We start from the raw sequence: 23,851 nt of genomic DNA, 5'->3' as shown, positions 1-23,851 counted from the left end.
CTCTTGGCTGTCCGTCTGAGTAGGGGCAAACACACAACGGCTGCATTACACTGGGATTCAGGAGAGGCAAGATAGGTAATTAATTTATTCCTAAACCGGTATCCCAAAAGGATTGGACATTACAAGAATGTGAGTGAAGGAAGTCATTCCAGAGTGAAGGCCTCCAGAGTGGAACTGCCAAACTCTTTTTTTAAAAATGGTTTCAGTGTCACAATTGGACCTTTGATTCTAAATGTGACCTCAGACATGTGAGCACATTTAACTGGTATAAATAACATTTTGTAACTTGTATATAGCTTGCTCAAACTCCATAAATAGTAAGATTATTCCTGGAATTGAATTGATGGGGACGTCCTTGTAGGCTGTAGATTATTTGAACTCTCTCCACCCTGCAGGCACTCTGCCTGTATTCCCGATGAAGGGCTTTTGCCCGAAACGTCGATTTTCCTGCTCCTCGGATGCTGCCTGACCTGCTGTGCTTTTCCAGCAACACTCTAATCTAGAATCTGGTTTCGAGCATCTGCAGTCATTGTTTTTACCTCGATAATTTGAACTGCCTAGTGAGTATTTTAATTTATGGAAGAATTCACAGATGAAACTCAGCTTAAGACACACAAAACAAAGAAGAGACTAAAATGCTAAAGAATTTAAAAATAAATTTTACAAATTTTGATTTAGCCAAAAGGTTGAAGCCGAGACATATCTTAAAAGACATGAAAGCAAAGTCAACGTGGCTGGATTTCCATAAAGAGTTTATTAGAAACCTGGACGGCTTGTGTTTTCAAAGGGTGTGTATATATTGTGAATAGTTTTAAGGTACCAATACACCAGGAATGCAATCCCCATTAAAAATTTTGATATTATTTCATTTCAGAAATAAACTCTGTAATTACATTTCCACAAATGTGCTTATTTTAAACAAAGCAGGGAGATGGATGGTGTTATTTTACCTACAACTGCAACAATCATTGCACTTCTGCAAATTTCTGGGGTGATGATGCACTCAAGCTGTTTGGGAGAGGATGAAAGATGTTGCGCTGGTCACTCTTCCATTCTTTCTGCCTAAGCCAAGCTGGGATCGAGTCAGTCTGAAGTTTGTGATTTGGCTAATGCAGCACACAAGCAATGGACTAAACACACAAACACCCAATTGAATTAAAGGAGAACTATCCACTTGGATATGAGTAAAGAGGCAGACAGCTCTAAAACAAAGACACATCAGATGAAAACTTTATTTAAGATTCAAACACAGAAGAAAATTGTTGTAAATACATTCTAGTTACAAATTGACAGTAATAGCAGAGGAAACTGGGAACTCTTTGTCCTATTACCACTGGTTAATAGGAGCCTCTCTAAAATGGTGTGTGCTGGATGATAGCCATCTTTAGAATAATGTTACTCTAACCCATCACATTCATTTCCTCAGCTGTTAATGCAGTTGTTAAAACCGCTACTTATTACAGGCCCTAAAATTCATTGTGCCATATTTCTCAATTACCAGTTTCTCAGAAACTTTTTTTCTTGAATAAAAAGTAGTCTTATCTTCTTTTCATCTCCTTCCTCTGTTCCCAAATTATACCTCCCACCTTCCTCTCCCAGTCAGGAATGTTTTAGGTAGAAGCAAAATTTATTCCCACATTTCCCCCCCCCCCCCCCCAAAAAAAAGTAAGCGAGTAGTGTCATTCCTGGTTGTCACTCAGTGTAGCCTCCTAGAGGGTCCCTGCTTAAACTCTTAATCCTGTGGGGTTGGGGGTGGGGGTGTACAAATGTAAGTCTAAATCCTCTCTCAGCTTACTGCAGCTTTTTAAGTGTTGAATCAATGATATTCTGCTGCCAATTCATCCTTCTCAGTCTGCACTGAGAGGCAAGGGCCAGCTATAGTTTCCAGAGACACAATCCCAGTCACTGTCTTGGTGACTGTCAAAGTCTGGCTCTCATTGAAGGTGCTGGATAAGATGTATTTCACTGCTCACAGCACTGGAGATGAACATCCAAACAGCAGGTGGTGGGCTCAGTAGTGACGTAGTGAAGTTAGCCCATAGTGACCTATTTTCTCTCAGGCTGCTTAAAGAGCACTTCATAATAACAAACTGCACCAGCCCAGGGATTTCATGCACGAGTGTGATGCTGATGGAGAATGCAGTATTGGTGACTCTTGATATCCACAGCAACAAGCATGACAAAGTAAAGAATAAAGTCTTTGCTAAAATTAATCATTGGTTAGATGTAGCTTTTTTTCAGTTAGTAGGAGCAATGACACCTTCTTCATACATGAATTCTTCTAGAACCTTCACTACATTCTGAGCCTCGGGCATCTCGACATGTTCCACTTTGACGTTATGCAGGAGGACATCTCCATTACCACAGTTCTTGAGAAAGACAAAGCATTTGAACAGGGCATAGTTGTTTGTCTCGGCCTGTCGAATGTACCGCTTCAGGCTGTTCATATCCTGGATGGCCTGAGAGACACCATCAGGGCAAAAGGGTAGATTAGATCGGAATTAACCAATAATGCAGGCTTTTGAAATAATACATTAACTTGCATAAAGGCGTAAGGAGTAGAAATTGCATTGAGCATGCTCGGATCAAGATCATCATCCACACTGGTACAAACATGTACGGACTGTATGATTTGCAGGTTCAAGTTGCACATCCCATCCAGGTTTACTAATGCCAGCTTGGGATATCATAGCAAGGAACCAAAGTTAGAAGATCAGCATTCATGCTGCCCAGCTGCATGTGGGCGTGCATGCGATCAAGTTGACGTAGAATTGGTGTGGCTGAAGTTAAGAATGAACAAAGGTCAAAAAATACTGAAAAGGAACAGTTTATAGCTCCTTCCACTGGCCCCAGGAATTGCTGCACAGTTGGACAGAGTATTAATCAAGATACACTAGAAGCTAGCAACAAAGGCAAAGTGACAATAATGAGACTTTATAGACTTGAATCAGTAAAGTAGTTTGGAGCAGGAGTTTGTAGAATACATTTGCGATTATTTCCTAGAATGATATGGTGCAGAACCAACTAGAGAAGAGGCTATTTTAAGTTGTATTTTGTATAACAAGACGGGTTTAATTAGTAATCTCATTGCCAAGGAATCCTCCAAGAATGATCACAATATGATAGAATTTCACATTGATATTAAAAGCGATATGCATAAATCTACAACTAGAGAATTAAATTTAAATATAAGGACAAGCTGACAAAGGTGGATTGGGAAATTAAATTAAAAAGCAGAACAGTAGGTGAGAAGTGATAGGCAATTAAATAAATATTGCAAAGCTCTTAACTTCACACTGGATTCAGAAATAAAAACACTCCTGGAAAGGATATCTATTCACGGCTAACTAAAGAGACTAAGGATAGTATGAGTAAAACAAGAAAGTTTATAATATTGCAAAGTGTAGCAATCCTGAGAATTGAACAGTTTGAGAAACTAGGGAAAAATTGATAATGACAGTAAATTAACAAGAAATTTAAATTTTAAAATCCACCAGAGCTTCTACGAGTAAGAGAAAAGGAATTTGGCACAAGTGAAGGTCTCATAAAGCGGAAACTATAAGAAAAAAAAATGCCAGAGATATCAAACATTTAATATTCAGCTTCACAATGAAAGCCACACAAAAATATAGGGACACCAGTGGTCTAGAGCAAATTGCGAAACTAAAGTAATTAATACAAGAATGAACAAACACTGGAAAAATGAATGGGACTGAAAGCCGACCCATGGTGTGACCGCACGTGGGGGCAGACCACTACGGATCATATGCAAAAGTGCTCATTATTGAAGAAGTGACCACAAGGCACTTAAAGAGTCAAATTGGTTCGAAGATATATTGAGCAGGGTGAGTCAGGAAAACCAGTGGATGCAGTGCATTTAAATTTTTTAAAAGCATTGGATCTTTTTGTTAAACAAAATCGAAAGGTCATGGGTCAGGGATAATATAAATGGGCGGCACGGTGGCACAGTGGTTAGCACTGCTGCCTCACAGCGCCCGAGACCCGGGTTCAATTCCCGATTCAGGCGACTGACTGTGTGGAGTTTGCACGTTCTCCCCGTGTCTGCGTGCGTTTCCTCTGGGTGCTCCAGTTTCCTCTCACAGTCCAAAGATGTGCGGGTCAGGTGAATTGGCCAGGATAAATTGCCCGTAGTGTTAGGTAAGGGGTAAATGTAGGGGTATGGGTGGGTTGCGCTTCGGTGGGTCGGTGTGGACTTGTTGGGCCGAAGGGCCTGTTTCCACACTGTAAGTAATCTAATCCAATTGGGAAAGCTGTGGGGGGGTCATATATTAGACTACGTAGAGAATTGGTTAAAGGACAGAAAACAATTAGAATAAACAGGCCATTTACATTTCAGCAGGTTCGTACTAGTGAGGACTGGTGCCTCAGCCATCTTCAATCCACGTTAATGTTTTGTTTTAATGAAGGGACTATGTGCAGTGCATCCAAAACTGTTGATACAAAGCTAAGTGGGAAAATGAGATGTGAGGAGAATAAAACGTCTCCAGATTGGAGAGGTGGGGCAAGAAGGTGACAAAAAGAGAAGTATATTGTGGAGAAAGGTGAAGTTATTCACTTTGGAAGGAGAATGAGATGGGACATTTTTAAGTGATTTAGTGCACTTGAATACACATAGCTTTTTTTTAAACTGAGTGATGGGATGCTATCACCTACAGAAGATAAAAACCGAAAACTCCCTGGTAGAAATCGTCACAGTAAATCCTGAAACCCCAATCAGATGTTGCATCCCAGGTATATCAGCTTGGCAAAGGCAAAATTGATCTGAATAACTTTTTTAAATTCATTTCTTCTAGCCCTCGTCCTGCACAAGTTTGAGGGGCATCTGGGTAGGATCCTTACCTTTAATTTAAAATTCTCCAGGATTTGCCTTATGAGGAAAGGATTTCCTGTTTCCAAACTGTTTAAAAATGAAGGAATCCAGTCTTCACAAAACTTATTGCTCACTGAAAGAAAAAGGATTGTTGTGAGCACAACCATATTTGCTGAGTAATAAACGATCATAAAAGCTAAGACAATTAGTCAACGTTTGTTCAATGCATACAAAGCAGGAAGCTTCTCACTGCCAACTGTTATTGTTTCACTGGTTCAATGAATCAGCAAGTAACAGAACAGAGCTGAACTACATCAACTGTGGAAGTACCTACACCATGTGGGCCAGAGAATCAACATAGCAGCTCATTACCATCTGCTCAAGGATAATTGGGGATGGGAAATAAATATCAGCTTTACCAATGATACTCAAGTCAAGAATGACTAATAACATGATCAACATTATCCAAGTTCTAGTCCAAGTCACATTATAAAGAACAAAAAAAAATTCTGACAGGACTTGGGAATGGAGAGGCTGCTTCCTCTAGTTGGGGAGTCTGGACTTGTAATCACACACGATAAATGGTTGACCATTTAAGATTGAGGTAGTAAACGTTTTTGGTCAGAGATTGGTGCATCTTTGAACTCCGCCTCCTTAGAAAGCGGTGGATCGTCAATTGTTGAGTACACGCAAGACCGAGGCTTTTAGATTTTGGGACATGTAGAAAAGCGAGACACATGAGGAGGTGCCGAGAAACTGAAGCTGTGCTAAGAGATCAGAGATGAGCGCACTAAATGGTGGTGCAGATGAATAACCACACAGTTTCAGCATTCTCATTCATATCTTTGCGCAGAGTTAGTGCGTAGCTAAACACTATCCCTTCCTGAGTCATCCCAGAGCTTCACCTACACACAGGTTGTCATTAGAACTAGCATTTCCTGGTTGCCCACTGGGGCTAGTAAGGGTTGGTTCAGTAGTAGTATCCCTACCTCTGAACCAAGATCGCGTATGCTCCAGAGGTGTGTAATAACATCTCTGAACAGACGGATTACAAAAATATCTCCAATAGGGCTAACATACAACAGACTTGAACAAACTCAGGATCATACAAACAAGGAATTTTCTTTGTATAGTTCATGGGGATAGAGTTCCTACCAGCATTTTGAAAGGCAGGAGTAGGTTCACTGCAGTCAATAATAATGACTTTCTGTGGTTCCTTAGTCATCACCTTACACAGTGAAGCTAGCGTGTCCTCTTGGATCAGACCCTGAAGGCTGGCAGCACTGAGAAACCTGGCATAAAGCAAGATTTTTGATCAATGTTAAATGTCGATTTAGCGTCAACAAGAAACTTGAATAGATATTTTATAACTTAACTTGTTAAGAGACATTATGACACACCTCTGGAGCTTGTGGGTCTTGAACTTGAGTCTCTTAGCTCAGAAGTAAGGACACTATCACAGTGCCACAAGAGCCTTTGATGTTATTACAACTCTGGGGCAGACAGAACTTGAACCTGGTCCTCCTGGCTCAGAGATAGCAACACTACCACCACATCATAAGTGCTCTCTCTAGCTCAGAGATGGATGCCCCCCTGGGAATCACCTCACCTGACCGTAGCTTTTTCAGATAAATCCCCACTCCTCAATTATCTAATAAATGAAGAATGTTCATTTTCTTTACTTAGTCACTGGCAATCATTCTTTTAAGTGACTTAGCCCCAAGCTCTGGAATGCCCTGTGTAACATTTCAATCCCTCTCCTCTTAAAAATACTAATCGAAAACCTCCCTCTTTGGCCAAGCCCCTCCTAACATCTCCTCTTGTCTCACTGTCATGTTTGTCTGATTAGGCTTCGGTGAAGTGTTGAAACATTCTACTAATGATAAAGGCAAGTTATTGTGCAACAAGGAAACCACACAGTGTAGAAAACGTCAGGATTGATACCTGGTTACATTGAGTTAATTTCAACTGAGGTTGCAATTGGCCAGAGAATGCAGGATAACAATCCAGCAGTTGGGGTCTTGTGGCACAGTGGTAGTTAGCGTCCCAACTTCTGGGCCAGAAATTCCAGGTTCAAGTCCCACCTACTCCAGAGAGGTATCAGCATATCCAAACAGATGGATTAAAACCACTAAAGATCCTGCAGATCAGTAACTTAAAATCAGGTGACATCTTGATAAGAAACACTAGTCGGTGGGAACAGCAAAACCAGTTACTCGGTACGATTGATAAATAAAACATTTCTTACCTTTCAACATCCTGTTTAATTTTGTTATCAGCCCCTTTAACTTCAACTGGAGTGTGACTCAAAGCCTAAAACAAATAGAACCCACTGGGTGTTAAAGACCAATACATTTGAGAATCTAAAAATGTTTATCTACAAACCCAAAATGACCTCAATATTCATTTCAACCTTTGATGTGTTCCTTATAATTTTGTGATTTTTCAATAGAATTGAAGAAAAATACACACAAACATTCGCAGATTGATATTTTATTCTGGCCGGTGTGGGCTTCGGACCATTGCAGTTGCCCAAACTGTACCTATGTCAGGGATCAGAAAGAAAGAAAATAAGAACAGCAACCATGCTGGTATTGCTCGCTACTCAGTGGGAGGTGTATATGCATGCGGCAATTGGATTAAGTGCACAGCCCATGTAAAGGTTATACAATTTTACAAGTCCCAGGCACATCCCTAATCTGTGAGGAGTTAGCTAGAACACTGGTAAAAGTAGAAGTAATCACAGCACCCAATGGAAAAGAGCTGGGCATCCTGTCGGAAATCAGCATCCACCACAGATATGCCTGGGGAAGATGAATCATCAGATATGAAGTTAAAAATCACACAACACCAACAGGTTTATTTGGACTATAACCTGGTATTGTTGGATAATAACTTGGTGTTGCATGATTTTTAAACTTTATCTACCCAGTCCAACATCAGCTCCTCCAAATCAGGTATGATGCTGTCCACAACCAAGTTTTCTGCTGAGCCTCACTGTGAAGACTCATAAGCGTCACTTCAGGAAAATCTTAAGGATTGTTTGGGGGGGGGGGGGGGGGGGGGGGGGCGGTTGGGAAAATGATGCGAGTCAGCAGAATTCTTCAAAATCAGGGGAGGGAAGGAATAACTAAAATAATGCAATTACATATTGCAGATAATAAGTAAATGTCTATTTTGCTACATAAATACTCACGGCCCACAACAGAATAGGAAGTTTGTTCTGAAACAGCTGCAGCACCCTCTGTATGTAGAGCACAGCATCATCATACCAGCTGCTCAGGTACGGCTGGATATGCAGCTCAACAGCACCAACCTGTGGGACATACACAAAGTTAAAGTTTCATCTAATGAACAACAAGCAACACAAAGCTCCTGGCCCTAATCGCCAGGATCGGTGCTGAGACACCATAACCTGCATTTATGTATCCCTATAAACATAGCACAGTTATTGTAATGAGCATAACTAGACAGAATCTAACTCCGATCCATTTACGGAGAGATCAGGATAACCAAATAAAGCTTGGTAACAAAGATTTTAAATAATGCTTTAAAGAAGAAGTGGGAGATAGAGGCACAGACAGTTTTAGGAAGAGAATCCTTTGGAACAGAAGAGTGAAAGATTGAAAGAATAATTTCTCCCTCCACAGCTGTTGCCAGATCTGCTGATTTTCTCCAGCATTTGTTTTTATCACTACTATGATGTTCTGTTTCTTATAATAACTATTGTCTTGACTCATGCACCAGAACACCTAAACCCCTCTGCCCCTTAGAATTCTGCAATCATTCTCCATTTAAACAGGACTTTTTAAAACAAAATTCTTCCTGCCAAAGTGAACAACTTCACATTTTTCTGTATTATATTCCACCACTCAGATTTATAACCAACTGCAACTTCCTCACATCTTCACAACAAATTTTCCTATTCATTTTTGGTGTTACTTGCGAATTTAGCAACCATACCTTCACTCACTTCAAGAGATTGATGTAAATTGTAAAATATTGAGGCCTCAGCACAGATCCCTGCAGGATTCCACATGTCACATCTTGCAAATGAGACAGACCCATTTATGCATACTCTCACCCTGAACCTATCTTCTATGTTAATAGATCACCATCAATACCATGAAATTTTATTTTCCACAACAATATGGCACCTTACCAAATGTCTTCTGCCATTATGGTACTTCTACATGCTTCCTTTGATACACTACTCCTTCAAAGAACTTGATAAATTGTTAGGCATGATTTCTCTTCAACTAAGCCATGTCAACTCTTCCCAATGCCTGAACCTTCTTAAGTGCATAGCTATAAACTCTTCAGTGGAAAACTCTAACATCATCTTCACAAAAGATGATATGTGAACAACATATAGTTTCCTGTTGCTGACCCCCTCCCTTCTTGAAGTTGAGGGGCTATATTTGATAGTTTCAAATTCCTTCCTGAAAGTAAGGAAAAGAAATTAGAAAGCTGGTGCGCGGAAGCCGTTCAGAAGGTTCCCTGTAGTATCAATGCAGTCATACACCTGGTCATCAATTGAAGATTCACATGCAACAGAAGCTGCAGATATGATAGGATGAATAATGCTTCACTGCTTTGGCTAAGTATTGGCTGTTATGCAGAGACAAGACAGCAACGGTCAGTGGATTGTCCAATTACAGGTAGCGATACCACTGTCCTCATTTACAAAACATGTTTTCTGCAGGGGAATGAGCAAAGGAGCCCCACCTGAGCTTTTCTCTCCAAAGGCATGAATGCCAGCACAATTCAACTGAGGTAAGCTCAGCTGGACATTGAAACAGAAACAATCCTGATCTAGCCAGCTAAGACTATGATATTTCACAATTTCTTAAATTAAAAGATAACTTATTAGGTCATCCACATTGACAAAGGGAGGGACTGTTTGAAAAGAAGCATAAACTGCAGTGAAGCACAAAGATTAAAAAGATTTCATCCTTTTCTAGGTCACATCAGAAATTCAATCCTTGTCAACTACCACCCACCCACAAAACAACTATTAAAATCTCTTCGTCCTGCCTGGTGATTATGTCTGAAAGTAGCAGACAGCTAAACACTGCCCATGTTTCTTCTGTTTTTGGGAGTTGGATGAAGCAGGTGGCTCAAGCCCACAAGGCTTTAGAGAAGTGTGAAACTCCAGTAGCTCATAGTTGGATTACTGAGTACAATACTGGGCTCCACACTACAGGTAGGATGTTGAGACAGTAGCAATATTACAATGCTGATTCATAAAGAAAGTTGTTCAAAATTAGATCATTCAAATCCAAAAAAAGACAAAGATTTGGAACAGTTACTTTAAAACAGAGATAAAGAATGAAATGGTAAAGGCATTCACAATAGAGAAGACAAGATAAGTGGAACCAGTTTCCAGTGAATGAAACTTGCGGATAGAAGATTAAATGTGAGAGATTCAGACTAAATCAAGAGAGGAGAATTTGATTTTTCAGTGAAGATTGCAAGGCTCCATTGTTGGAGTTTGCAATTTTTAAAATAATTTGTCAATATTTAAAATTTTTTCGATTGCTGCTTGAAGAAAATGGAAAATAACAGAGCAGGGAATTAAGATTAGGGAGTATGGTGAGAAGCAGCATGAGGTTAGGTCAAACAGCCTGCTGTAATTTCTATGTAAATAGAAGATAAATAACAAAACTTTTACCTCCGCATCCAAGTAAAGGTGCAATCCCTGGGCGTATTTATCCAACTCTATTCTGAAAGTATGATCTTGTTAAGTAAATGAACACTTCCACAAAACATTCATTGTTTTAATTTGTTTAAAACTTGGACTTTTAATTTTTTTTAAACTCCTCAATCACAGAGGAGTTAATTCTGAGTTAGTCACAGCTACATGAACACAGAATGCCTTCTAATAAGGTGCAAGACCATCTGCAAGCACAGGCAGGGTACTGAACAAGGGAAATGGATCCTGATCTGGAGAATGGATTATGGAATAATGCTCTAGAGCATGTGTCAGGTTGAGTTTACTCCCTAGCCCAATGACATGAAGATTCAACCACAAATTAAAGAGATGCCATCTGCACCAGTAATGGCTCAGTTCAGATTGAGGATTGTTGAGGCAGTACACTTTAGAGTATCTGTCTTCCTTCCATCTCTGCAGTTTTATTCATATGGAAGACTCAACAGTCATTGTTGGCTGTTCACCCAATTGTTGGAGTGGTGCACAGGTGATGTCTTATTGCCTCCGTCCTCCAGCCCCCTCTCCTACACTCCCCACGTTTACCAGGTGTGGTCTCTGGTTGGTACATGACGCTGGTATTTGCAGAAGGGATATACCGCACTCACATTCCGTGATGAAGACTACAACTGCTGCTATTTCCTTTGGCTTGAGAATGAAAGTGTAGGTATTTTTTCTAATTAGTGTTTTAATCAAGTGCGGACTACCCCACACAGACACACTAAAGGGGATTGCAAGCTGACAGTTCCTTCACAGAGCTCTTGAATCGTATCTTCAAGAACAGGAAAGAAACATCTTAGCAGCTGGCAGAATATACCACTTAAGTAATGCCTTATATCAACAAACTTCAGCAATGATGCTGTTTTCCTTCAGATGAGAATATGTATTTTCTGTTGTGTGGTGGCATTTGATAGAATCCTAATGTTTTGTCTTCTTTCAGCTTTATAAATCAGTGATACAAGTTACCAGTTAGAGAGCTGCCAGTGCTATCTGATGGGTCTGCTCCATTTGGGATTTTGACTGGTGAATTTTACAGGCGTAACATTTTTGCAAAACCTTTTTTGACTTCTAAGTGTGAGGCTTCAATGGTGTGGTTTGTGGATTGAGAGCGAGCACTACTGGTAAGAATGTTTGTGGAAAGCCTGAAGATTGTGTCTACGTGATCAGATGGAATTTAATTTAGATAAATGTGTGATGGTGCCTTTGGAAAGGTAAGTCAGGGTTGGACTTACATGCTTAATGGTAAGGTCCTGGGAGTGTTGCTGAACAAAGTGACCTTGGAGTGCAAGGTGCATAGCACCTTGAAAGTGGAGTCACAGGGAGATAGGATAATGAAGCAGGTGGCGTTTGGTCAGCATTCCTTTATTGGTCAGAGTACTGAGTACAGGAGTTGGGAGGCCATGTTGTGGCTGTACAGGACACTGGTTAGGCCACTGTTGGAATATTGCATGCAACTCTGGTCTTTCTCCTATAGGAAGAACATTGTGAAACTTGAAAGGGTTCAGAAAAGATTTACAAGGATGTTGCCAGGGTTGGAGGATTTGAGCTACAGGGAGAGGCTGAACAGGCTGGGGCTGTTTTCCCTGGAGCGTTGGAGGCTGAGGGGTGACCTTAGAGGTTTACAATATCATGAGGAGCATGGATAGGGTAAACAGACACGGTCTTTTCCCTGGGATGAGAGAGTCCAGAACTAGAGGGCATAGGTTTAGGGTGAGAGAGGAAAGATATAAAAGAGACCTAAGGGGCATCGTATGGAATGAGCTGCCAGAGAAGTGATGGAAGTTGGTACAATTACATCATTTAAAAGCAATCTGGATGGGTATATATGTAGTTGGAGTTTAGAAGGATATGGGCCAAATGCTGGCAAGTGGGACTAGATTAGGATATCTGGTCGGCATGGATGAGTTGGACTGAAGGGTTTGTATTACCCTATGACCACAGGAATGTTTCAGTTCAGTTAACAGTGCAAACTGAGTACCCTCCTAAAGTACAGAACTCAGTGACTTATGGGACAGACTGGTGAAGGGCTTATGCCCGAAACGTCAATTCTCCTGCTCCTTGGATGCTGCCTGACCTGCTGTGCTTTTCCAGCAACACATTTTTCAGACTGGTTCAAACATCAGGAACTGCTCCTTTGAAGGATATAGTTCAAGGCTCTTCTCTGTACTGCCCAGAAAGCAGAGAACATAATCAGTGACCACAGATATGGACTCCAGTTTGTTACTTTCTGGCCCTGGGGGCGGATCCTGCTGGACGAGGCAATAGTAACAAGCGACAGTCTGCTCGGCTATGCTGCAAATAAATAAATGCACTTCATTTAGTACAGAGTCTTTAGCTTTATGTCATTAACTTGCTGCATGCATAACGGACCATCTCAGTCTCATTGTCTCCAATGACTCCAATATCACTTGGAAAATTAGCACGCTTCCCTCCACCCAGCAAGTGAAACACTCAGCTATCTCTGGGTGTTCTTATATTTGTGACAGTTCTTTAAAAAAGGCACCATGAATGAATGTCCGATGCTCCAGATTTGGTTTGTGATTTCATGTAGAGATTATTTTTGTTAAGTTTTCTCCTTCCTTGGATTATAATAGAGCAGCGTTGTCTACTTTCTTACTTACTGACCACAAGACCAGTGGGGAACCTGGATGTGGCTAGTTACAATGCCAAATACTGAACAAAACCCACAATTGATTGAGAACCTCATGGTCTCAATTCTCCAATTCATATTGCAAGTGTGAACTTTTAATTTTCTGTTTTATGTTTTAGCAACAATGCAGAATGCATAAAAATTCTTGAATTACTTTGAATGCTTTACTCCCTTTATTAGTGAATGGAGGTGGATAGGTGGCTTTGTGGCATTATCATCAGACTATCAATCCAGAAACCCAGGTAATGTTCGGGGACCTGAGTTCGGATCCCACCATGGCAGCTGGTGGCATTTGAATGCTATAAAAAAAGTCTGGAATTAAGAGTCCTAAACTAACCATCACTGTCAATTGTCAAAAATAAATTTCAACTGGTTCTCAAATACCTTTTAGGTCATTAGGTCTGGTCCACGAATGAATTCAGACCCACAAATGTGGCTAACTCTTATGTGCCCTCTGAGATGGCAGAGGAAGCCACTCAGTTGTAACAATCGCCAGCACAATGTTCAGCAGCATTCACATCTCCTCGATATTGAAGTAGTCCATGTTCCAATGCAATAAAATCTGGACAGTATCCAGGTTTAGCCTGAAGAGTGGCAATGTAATGACGCAACCCACAAATGCCAGGCAATGACTGTCCCCAATAGGAGACAATCTAACCATCATCTTGACATTCTGTGGCATTACCATCACTGAATTGTCCACCCCCATTATCCATCACCCCCCCAACTACTACCCCGAGAAAAAGAACCGGAAATGACATCACCAACCCAAAGAACCCCAAACGTATAAATAGAAAGCATGAATCATCAGTAGTGCTTCGCACGGAGGCCCACTGAAGATGTTACCTAGAAGGGTGACGAAACATCTGGAAATGAACCTTCCATCCAGCTCAGTGAGCAAACCTACATCCAGAATTGAATCCTCCACTGTCAACATCCTGGGGTTCCCATTGACCAGAAACTGAACTGACGTAGCCACATAATGGAGTATCCACAAGAGCAGATCTGATGCTAGGAATTCACAACAACTCACTCACTTCCTAACCCCCCCGCCGAAAACTGTCCTCCATCTACTGGTGAATTTTACAGGTGTAACATTTTTGCAAAACCTTTTTTGGCTTCTAAGTGTGAGGTCTCAATGGTGTGGTTTGTGGATTGGGAGCGAGCATTCCTACTGGTATGTGCTGGAATACTCCCCATTTGCCTGGACGGGTGCAACTCCCACAATACTCAAGAAGCTTGACATCATCCACAACTCCTTCCACCACTGCTCAGTAGCAGCAGTGTATACCATCTATAAAGTGCAGAAATTCACCGAGGTTTTTTAGATTTTCAAATTCATGATGAATTCCATCTAACGGGGCAAGGCAGCAGATACATGAGCTGCAGCTTCCTCCAAAGCCACCCTGACCAATGCTCCCTCTAAGCTATACAGCTGCACCTGCTGCAGCCACTCCTCATTTCCATGCACAGTGCTGGCACATCAAGTATGATGCCCGATTCTGGAAATCACTGCCACACACACATCTCAGAGGGCCTTGCAGCTAGTAAAATTAAATGGATCACTGATCCCGACTTGGAATTATGTTGCTGTTCTTTCAGTGTTGGTAGGTCAGAGTCCTAGAATTCACTCCCTACAACAATCAGACTTCAATGGTTCAACAGCACAGTGCACTATAGCTTGCTAATGGTCAAGTCGCAATCAGCAATAAATGCTGGATCAACAAGTAAGGCCCACATTCCTGAATGGATATTAAGAAAAAAGAAGCCCATTTCTGAAGGATCTTTACAATTAGCTCCGTTGCCTAGCTCTGTCTCCCTAGGCCTTTCTAGTAGCACTGCACTGTTGGGGTAGCTGTGTTTTCAATGGGAAATTAAACCAAGACACTGTACTCCTGTGAAGGTGGGCATAAGGTGATCAATGGTCTGGTTTGAAGATGAACATTCTCCAAGAGTCTTAAGAATATTAACTGCTCAGGTGCATCACTAATACATAGCAACACTTTATATGACCTGATGGATAAGTATAAATTGATTGTCACATTTCCTTCCATTACAACAATTGTTTTTCCTGTCCAGGAGCAGCGGGAGACAGAGCGGAGGTAATGTTGGGACCAGCAGGCTGACGGAAAGGTAAGCAAACAGTATATATTTGGGCAGCGGCTAAACTCGAACTACTACATGTGTAGTGCACGAGGTCACGCGTTCAATGTGAGAGGAGAAAAATTTAAGGGGGATACACGAGCCAAAGCACTTTATACAAAGGGTAGTAGGTGCCTGAAATGCATTGCCAGCAGTGTTAATAGAGGCAAGTACGGTAGATTTATTTAAGGTGCATGAGTAGGTGAGGAGCAGAGGGCTACCAATCCTTAGGAATTGAGCGATAGGTTTAAACCTGAGGATTTCGATCGGCATAGGCTTGGAGGGTCAATGGGTCTGTTCCTGAGCTGTAAGTTTTCTTTGTTCTCACAAACTTCAACAAGAACTGAATTAACACTTTGCACTACCTCGAGATTGTGAAAGATTCTATATAAATGAAAATTCTTGAATCATTCTTTCTTACCTCAAATCCACCGCTGCTATTGTGCCCATTTTGTTTAAAAGAGCCCCTTTACTGAGGCGTTTAGCAACGAATGCTCGAAGCTCTGACTCAGCTACAACAGACAAGTTAGATGCCAATAAAGAGAGGCTGTGGAAAATACAATGGTTTGTTTGCTTAGCAAATTGCACAAAGCATTTCACAAATGTAAACATCTTTACAGACTCGACCTTATCTTCAGTCACATTTTTGTGTTGACAGACTCATACAGCTGTAAGTAAAAAATGAGGTCTGCAGATGCTGGAGATCACAGACTCATACAGCTATCCACTATTGACCAGTATGGAATTAGTACATATACCTTTCCAACATTCAATGAAGGGACAGTCTCATATTTCACGGGGACAATAAATGTTACCCAATCAAGGAAAAAGGATACCAAATGACTTGTGTTGAGTTGCTACACCACAGAAACAGAAATTGCTGGAGAATTTCAGTGGGAAGAAAGCAGAGTTAACATTTCAAGTCCATTTCTGATGAGAATCTAATGATCATTATCACTTATTCAGCTTCTCTTCTATTCTGGTTTGCTGCTACCCGTTTCATATCCATCCATGCATCCACCCACCTCCATCCCCGCCCCCACCCTTCAGCTTCAGCATAAATACATTCCTTCCCAGCTACTAACAGTTCTGATGAAAAGTCACTGAACTCAAAACATTAACTGTTTTCTTCTCGCAGATGCTGCCAGGTCAGTTGAGTTCATCGCTGTTCTCTGCCAACCAGTTAAGTCCATCCAGAAAGTGCAAGAACAGTAAGGGAATCAATCACACTGAATCAGACAGAAACATGGCAGGGGAGTTGGACAAGATGAAAAAGTTGACAGTGTGGCAGCAGTTGATTCGCTGGGCCAGTAATTCAGGGAACTCAAATTGAAATCATGCCCTGGTAGTCTGAGAGCTAGAATTTCATATTAAATAAAAAATGGAAATAGTAAACAGCTGTTGCAATGTCACAAAATCCCATTTTACACACTCCAATATCCACCTCTCAGTCTCATTCACACAAGTACATGCTCCAATTTGGCAAATTTGCCATACCCTCCCTGAACCATATGGACACATCCCCATATTGGCAAACCAGATGGAATTGGAAAAACATTTATTTCTGAGCACGGCAAAAACGAACATGATTGTCCGGTCACCATGATAATCTAAATTGGCTCAGTGCCTGTTTTCAGACACAATAGTTTTAATTTTAACATCCCCACATTATTAACTTATCCACTCCTGACACCTTGAACCAGCTACGCTGAACGACTGGTGACGTCCCTCTTTAAATCCTGTGTTGAAGGATTTGGGAAGTCATTACAGTGTGATGGTTTGTTTGTACCTGATTAAACTTTGGCATTAACCATTTTCCGACATTTTCTCAGGTAACCGGAAACGTTGCTTTCAGAGAGTCTGCATATACAGTACATTCTTTCAGAATACACACACTGGAATCACTGCCTCAGGGAGACAGCATGAACTCCATCCCCAGCAAAATGAAATACTGCTAATGCTCATTCATAATAAAACATGATTTTTGACAACACCCAGCACAATTAAAACAGAATAGGAATAAAAGGACAGTACTAAACTAATACTCTGCCTGTTAAACTGTTAGGCATTGCTAAATCAATGTCTTGTTCAGTCCATTCATCCAAACAATCCCAGTCAATATTTATACTGAAATTAAAACTTTTATGTTTTGTGGTTTGATTTGATTTGTTACTTGCCCCTCGTATTTAAAACATTTGCAAGCACATAATTTTTAAAACTCTATCAAGCAGTTCTAGTTGCATAGCCCTCTACAGAACAGAAACTTAAGGGGTGACACAGCAACACTTCCTTTACCTGAAATCCTCCTGAGACACTGTATCCTTGGGGCATGTTTCTAAACACTCATTTCTGTCACCATCATCTCCTAGTGGCAGAGACCTGGAAGACAATTTGCAATTAATGCTCCATTTCCACTGTAGTATAGAGGCAGGGGATACTCCCAGCCATGATTCAGTGGGCAGCAGAAACAGAGATGTTAATACACTCATCTTAAAAGCTCATTCATAATCGCAGTGCATGTATTGTATGAATCAGTGATCACATTCTTCCAAGTAAACCAATTAATTAACAGAACCACTTGGACCAAAGTGGTTGAGCAGTGATTCTTTGTATCACAAAAGCCATATTTCAGAACTGGCACTTTCAGAAAGGGTTCTGTACCTCTCCACATAGCCTGTCAGATCCAGACCAGAGCATTTCCAGCTTTTGGTTTTATTACAGTAACAAAATTTACTTTTCAAGTAACAAATGAGGGAGGAAGTGTGAATTACAGGAATCAGTAAAGAAACAGAGGCTATTCAGCTCATCTAATTCACCTGGTCATGGAAACCAAATTTGCCCTCGAATAATCCAACTGGCTTGATTGACCCAGAGCTTCTTCCAAACCGCAACCCCCCCCCCCCCAACTATGTTCCCTTGGGATTAAATATTAAGTCCCTCCCATACATTACTCCTTTGCCTTCTGACTTAAGTTGACATTTTATTCAGACCAATAGAGGTGGAAGAGTTGTCCCTGGCAGAAGTCAGCATCATAAGTGGCATTACTAAATACAAATCCAAGTGAGCCAATTCAACAAAAGGTGCTTAAAAAGTGCATCTCATTCCTACAGTGCTGACAATTGTACTGAAGAAACTCTGCAGATGATATAGAGTCATAGAGATGTACAGCATGGAAACAGACCCTTCGGTCCAACCCGTCCATGCCGACCAGACATATGAAACAGTAAATGTTTTGAGTTTTTCACAACTGCAGCTCTTCTGTAAAAGAATCACACTGAACTCAACTCGTTTCTCCTGATGCTGATGCTGCCAGACCTGCTGAGTTTTTCCAGCATTTTCAGTTTTTATTTCAGATTTCCAGCCTGGCAGTATGTTGCTTTTGTTAAATTATATTATTGTGAATGTCTTTCTGGTAGTATCCTAATCAGTGACCACAAAAGTCCAAGCTTACAGGTGCATAGTTTGGGATTGAGCAGTTAACGGAGGAGAATAGCAACAAAATACAGGAAGAGGTGAATAAATTTGCAGAATGGACATGTTATTGGCAAATGAACTTGTATACAAGTACAAGTTTGTACCCTTCGGCAGGAAGAAGTGATATATTCCTGGGAAACTAAGAATCTGAAGTATAGAGATCAAGGATACCAATGCATGAATAACGTTCATAGGGATATAACAAAGCAAACAAAAATGCCTCATTCCTCATTTCTACAGTAAAGATATGTGGAATATGTAGAGTCTTGATTTGACCACACACTTGAGTACTGTTAACATTTGGTCTCCACATACTATTAATGGTACAGGTGCACCAGAAGAAAGCATTTAAACATTTACCAGTATAAAACCAGAACTGTTACATTTCACACATCACAGTGACTGCACTTCAAAAGGACTGTAAACACTTTGGAAATCCTAAGGTAATTATCAAGACTAATGAGGACACAAATGGATCCAGGGATGAGGGATTACAGTTGCATGCATGGACTGGGGATAATATCTTCGTTTTCCTGACAAAGAAAAGACTCAAATGAGACTTCATACAAGTGTTCAAAATCATCCAGTATTTAAATGACGTCAGAAAGAAGGAACTGCTCCAACGTGAAAGAGGACAATCAGAGGGCACAGTTGTCAGGTGATTGGCAGAAGAACAGACATGATAAGAAAAGCTCTCAAATTTGAATCTATCAGAGTTCGATAGATTCGGGATCAGTTCCTGCAGACTGGAGGATGGCTAACGTTGTACCACTTTTTAAGAAAGATGGGAGAGAGAAAGCAGGAAATTATAGACCAGTTAGTCTGACCTCAGTGGTGGGAAAGATGCTGGAGTCTATTATAAAGGATGACATTACGACACATCTGGATAGTAGTAACAGAATAGGTCAGAGTCAGCATGGATTTATGACGGGGAAATCATGCTTGACTAATCTTCTGGAATTTTTTGAGGATGTATCTCTGAAGATGGATGAGGGAGATCCAGTAGATGTAGTGTACCTGGACTTTCAGAAAGCTTTTGATAAAGTCCCACACAGGAGGTTAGTGAGCAAAATTAGGGCGCATGGTATTGGAGGCAAAGTACTAGATTGGATTGAAAATTGGTTGGCTGATAGGAAACAAAGGGTAGTGATAAAAGGCTCCATTTCAGAATGGCAGGCAGTCACCAGTGGGGTACCGCAGAGATCCGTGCTGGGACCGCAGCTTTTTACAATATATGTTAATGATATAGAAGATGGTATCAGCAATAACATTAGCAAATTTGCTGATGATACAAAACTGGGTGGCAGGGTGAAATGTGATGAGGATGTTAGGAGATTACAGGGTGACCTGGACGGTTAGGTGAGTGGTCAGATGCATGGCAGATGCAGTTTAATTCAGATAAATGTATGGTTATCCACTTTGGTGACAAGAACAGGAAGGCAGATTACTACCTAAATGGAATCAATTTAGGTAAAGGGACAGCACAAAGAGATCTGGGTGTTCTTGTACACCAGTCAATGAAGGTAAGCATGCAGGTACAGCAGGTAGTGAAGGCGGCTAATAGCATGCTGGCCTTCATAACAAGAGGGATTGAGTATAGAAGCAACGAGGTTCTTCTGCAGCTGTACAGGGCCCTGGTGAGACCACACCTGGAGTACTGTGTGCAGTTCTGGTCTCCAAATTTGAGGAAAGACATTCTGGCTATTGAGGGAGTGCAGCGTAGGTTCACGAGGTCAATTCCTGGAATGGCGGGACTACCTTACACTGAAAGACTGGAGTGACTGGGCTTGTATACCGTTGAGTTTAGAAGACTGAGAGGGGATCTGATTGAGATATAAAGGTTTTTAAAGGACTGGACACTCTGGAGGCAGGAAGCATGTTTCCGCTGATGGGTGAGTGCCGAACGAGAGGACGCAGCTTAAAATTACAGGAGACCATTTAGGACAGAGATGAGGAGAAACAGCCACCACTCTCTGGGTGAGGAAATGTGGAATGCTCTGCCCCAGAGGGCAGTGAGGCCCAGTCTCTGGATTCGTTTAAGAAAGAGTTGGATAGAGCTCTCAAGGATAGTGGAATCAAAGGTTATGGAAATAAGGCAGGAAGTGGATACTGATTAAAGATGATCAGCCATGATCATATTGAATGGTGGTGCAGGCTTGAAGGGCAGAATGGCCTAATCCTGCACCTATTGTCTATTGGGATTTGGAATGCATTGTCTGATAGTTTGGCAGAAACAGATTTGATATCGGCCATAGAGTCAGAGACGAACAGCACGGAAACAGAACCTTCAGTCCAACTAGTCCATGACAACCAGATATCCCATCCCAGCCCAGACCCACCTGCCAGCACCCGGCCCACATCACTCCAAACCCTTCCTATTCATATACCCATCCAAGGGGGTGAAGGGGGGATGGTGGTGGTGGTGGTGGTGGTGGTGGTGGTGGTGGGGGGGTGGGAAGAAGGGGTGGTGGGGGGAGTGAAGGGGTGGTGGCGGTGGGGGCGTGAAAGGGTGGTGGTGGTGGGGGGGGGGTGAAGGGGTGGGGGGGTGAAGGGGTGGGGGGGAGGAGTGAAGGGGTGGGGGGGAGGATTGAAGGAGTGGGGGGAGGATTGAAGGGGTGGGGGGAGGATTGAAGGGGTGGGGGGAGGATTGAAGGAGTGGGGGGAGGATTGAAGGAGTGGGGGTGAGTGAGGGGGGAGTGTGAGGGGAAGGTGGAGTGAGGGGGGGTGGAAGGTGGAGTGAGGGGGGTGGAAGGTGGAGTGAGGGGGGGTGGAAGGTGGAGTGGGGGGGGTGGAAGGTGGAGTGGGGGGGGGAAGGTGGAGTGAGGAGGGGGGGAAGGTGGAGTGAGGAGGGGGGGAAGGTGGAGTGAGGAGGGGGGGAAGGTGGAGTGAGGAGGGGGGGGAAGGTGGAGTGAGGAGGGGGGGAAGGTGGAGTGAGGAGGGGGGAAGGTGGAGTGAGGAGGGGGGAAGGTGGAGTGAGGAGGGGGGGAAGGTGGAGTGAGGGGGGGGGAAGGTGGAGTGAGGGGGGGGGGAAAGTGGAGTGAGGGGGGGAAGTGGAGTGAGGAGGGGGGGAAGGTGGAGTGAGGAGGGGGGGGGGAAGGTGGAGTGAGGAGGGGGGGAAGGTGGAGTGAGGAGGGGGGGAAGGTGGAGTGAGGAGGGGGGGAAGGTGGAGTGAGGAGGGGGGGAAGGTGGAGTGAGGAGGGGGGGAAGGTGGAGTGAGGAGGGGGGGAAGGTGGAGTGAGGAGGGGGGGAAGGTGGAGTGAGGAGGGGGGAAGGTGGAGTGAGGAGGGGGGGAAGGTGGAGTGAGGAGGGGGGGAAGGTGGAGTGAGGAGGGGGGGAAGGTGGAGTGAGGAGGGGGGGGTGGTGGAGTGAGGGGGGGGGAAGGTGGAGTGAGGAGGGGGGGAAGGTGGAGTGAGGAGGGGGGGAAGGTGGAGTGAGGAGGGGGGGAAGGTGGAGTGAGGAGGGGGGGAAGGTGGAGTGAGGAGGGGGGGGAAGGTGGAGTGAGGAGGGGGGGAAGGTGGAGTGAGGAGGGGGGGAAGGTGGAGTGAGGAGGGGGGGAAGGTGGAGTGAGGGGGGGGAAGGTGGAGTGAGGGGGGGGGAAGGTGGAGTGAGGGGGGTGGAAGGTGGAGTGAGGAGGGGGGAAGGTGGAGTGAGGGGGGGGGAAGGTGGAGTGAGGGGGGGGGAAGGTGGAGTGAGGGGGGGGGAAGGTGGAGTGAGGAGGGGGGGAAGGTGGAGTGAGGGGGGGAAGGTGGAGTGAGGAGGGGGGGAAGGTGGAGTGAGGGGGGGGGAAGGTGGAGTGAGGAGGGGGGGAAGGTGGAGTGAGGGGGGGGGAAGGTGGAGTGAGGGGGGGGGGAGGTGGTGGAGTGAGGGGGGTGGAAGGTGGAGTGAGGGGGGGGGGGGGAGGTGGAGTGAGGGGGGTGGAAGGTGGAGTGAGGAGGGGGGGAAGGTGGAGTGAGGAGGGGGGGAAGGTGGAGTGAGGGGGGTGGAAGGTGGAGTGAGGGGGGGGGAGGTGGAGTGAGGGGGGTGGAAGGTGGAGTGAGGAGGGGGGGAAGGTGGAGTGAGGGGGGTGGAAGGTGGAGTGAGGGGGGGGGGGAGGTGGAGTGAGGGGGGTGGAAGGTGGAGTGAGGAGGGGGGGAAGGTGGAGTGAGGGGGGGGGGGAAGGTGGAGTGAGGGGGGGGGGGAAGGTGGAGTGAGGGGGGGGAAGGTGGAGTGAGGGGGGGGGGGGGGTGCGCCGACCTGCTCCTTGCTCCGAGAGGCTGGTGAAGGAGCAGCCTCCCCCGCTGGGCCTGACCTGTGTCTCCGGTACAAACTGTAGTAAGTGTCCGTCTGCTGCTGCTCCCTGGGCGGCAGCGGCTGCTCCTCCTCCAGCTCCAGCTCCCCGTCCATGGAGTCCTGTAAGGAGGTCTGGCTAATCATCGCTAACACCGTCCCGAGCCAGAGGCAGATGGGGGAAGCCGTTAGAGGGAGCACCAGTCCCGCCCTTCAATAACATTCCGGCTGCCGCCCCTGACCCGGGACAAACGTTCCTACTAGAGGCTGAGCTGAGGCCTGCACCCATTGCACTGAAATAAATTTCATTAACCTCATGCTCCAAGATCAATGGATAAACTGAACGATCACTTAGACATCAGCTTGCCTCAGTTTAACCTCTGACTTGGAATCAGAATACCATATTTTAGTCCACTAAAAGAAAGAACTGTAGATGTTGCAGGTCTGCAATAACACAAATTGTTGGAAAAACCCAGCAGGAAAATGTTTCTAATCCAGTGACCCTAAAAAAAATGAGTCATACTGGGCTCAATATATTAACTCTGTTTCTTCTCTCCACAGATGATGCCGAACTGCTGAGTTTCTCCAGCAATTTCTACAGCTTGCCCTATCTGGCTGCTGCTGAACTGCTGTTCACAAATGCTCTTGCTTCACATTTTCTTCAGCTGTTTCAAGTTCAGGTTCTGGAGGTTGATGTTCAACATGTGACTCAGTGGTTCGCACTGCTGCACCACAGCACCAAGGACCTGGGTTCAATCCCAGTCTGGAGTGACTATCT

The 23,851-nt window shown here is 43.7% G+C and overlaps 1 protein-coding gene across 1 annotated transcript; it reads right to left on the bottom strand.

The window, feature by feature from the left end:
- Positions 1 to 1,239: 1,239 nt before the first annotated feature.
- Positions 1,240 to 23,304, bottom strand: c25h17orf75 (chromosome 25 C17orf75 homolog). The gene is made up of 10 exons (XM_060844431.1): positions 23,096 to 23,304; positions 17,629 to 17,712; positions 15,755 to 15,880; positions 12,687 to 12,833; positions 10,506 to 10,563; positions 8,028 to 8,147; positions 7,080 to 7,144; positions 5,987 to 6,123; positions 4,861 to 4,964; positions 1,240 to 2,459 (listed from the first exon to the last, which is right to left on the bottom strand). The coding sequence occupies exons 1-10, from the start codon at positions 23,218 to 23,220 to the stop codon at positions 2,238 to 2,240; spliced, it is 1,188 nt and encodes a 395-aa protein (XP_060700414.1). The 5' UTR covers positions 23,221 to 23,304; the 3' UTR covers positions 1,240 to 2,237.
- Between the last annotated feature and the right edge of the window lie 547 nt (positions 23,305 to 23,851).

This window comes from Hemiscyllium ocellatum, chromosome 25 (assembly GCF_020745735.1).
Source record: "Hemiscyllium ocellatum isolate sHemOce1 chromosome 25, sHemOce1.pat.X.cur, whole genome shotgun sequence".
NCBI lineage: Eukaryota > Metazoa > Chordata > Chondrichthyes > Orectolobiformes > Hemiscylliidae > Hemiscyllium > Hemiscyllium ocellatum.
Note: the sequence above shows the minus strand (reverse complement) of the source record. Positions and strands in the feature narration are given on the sequence as shown.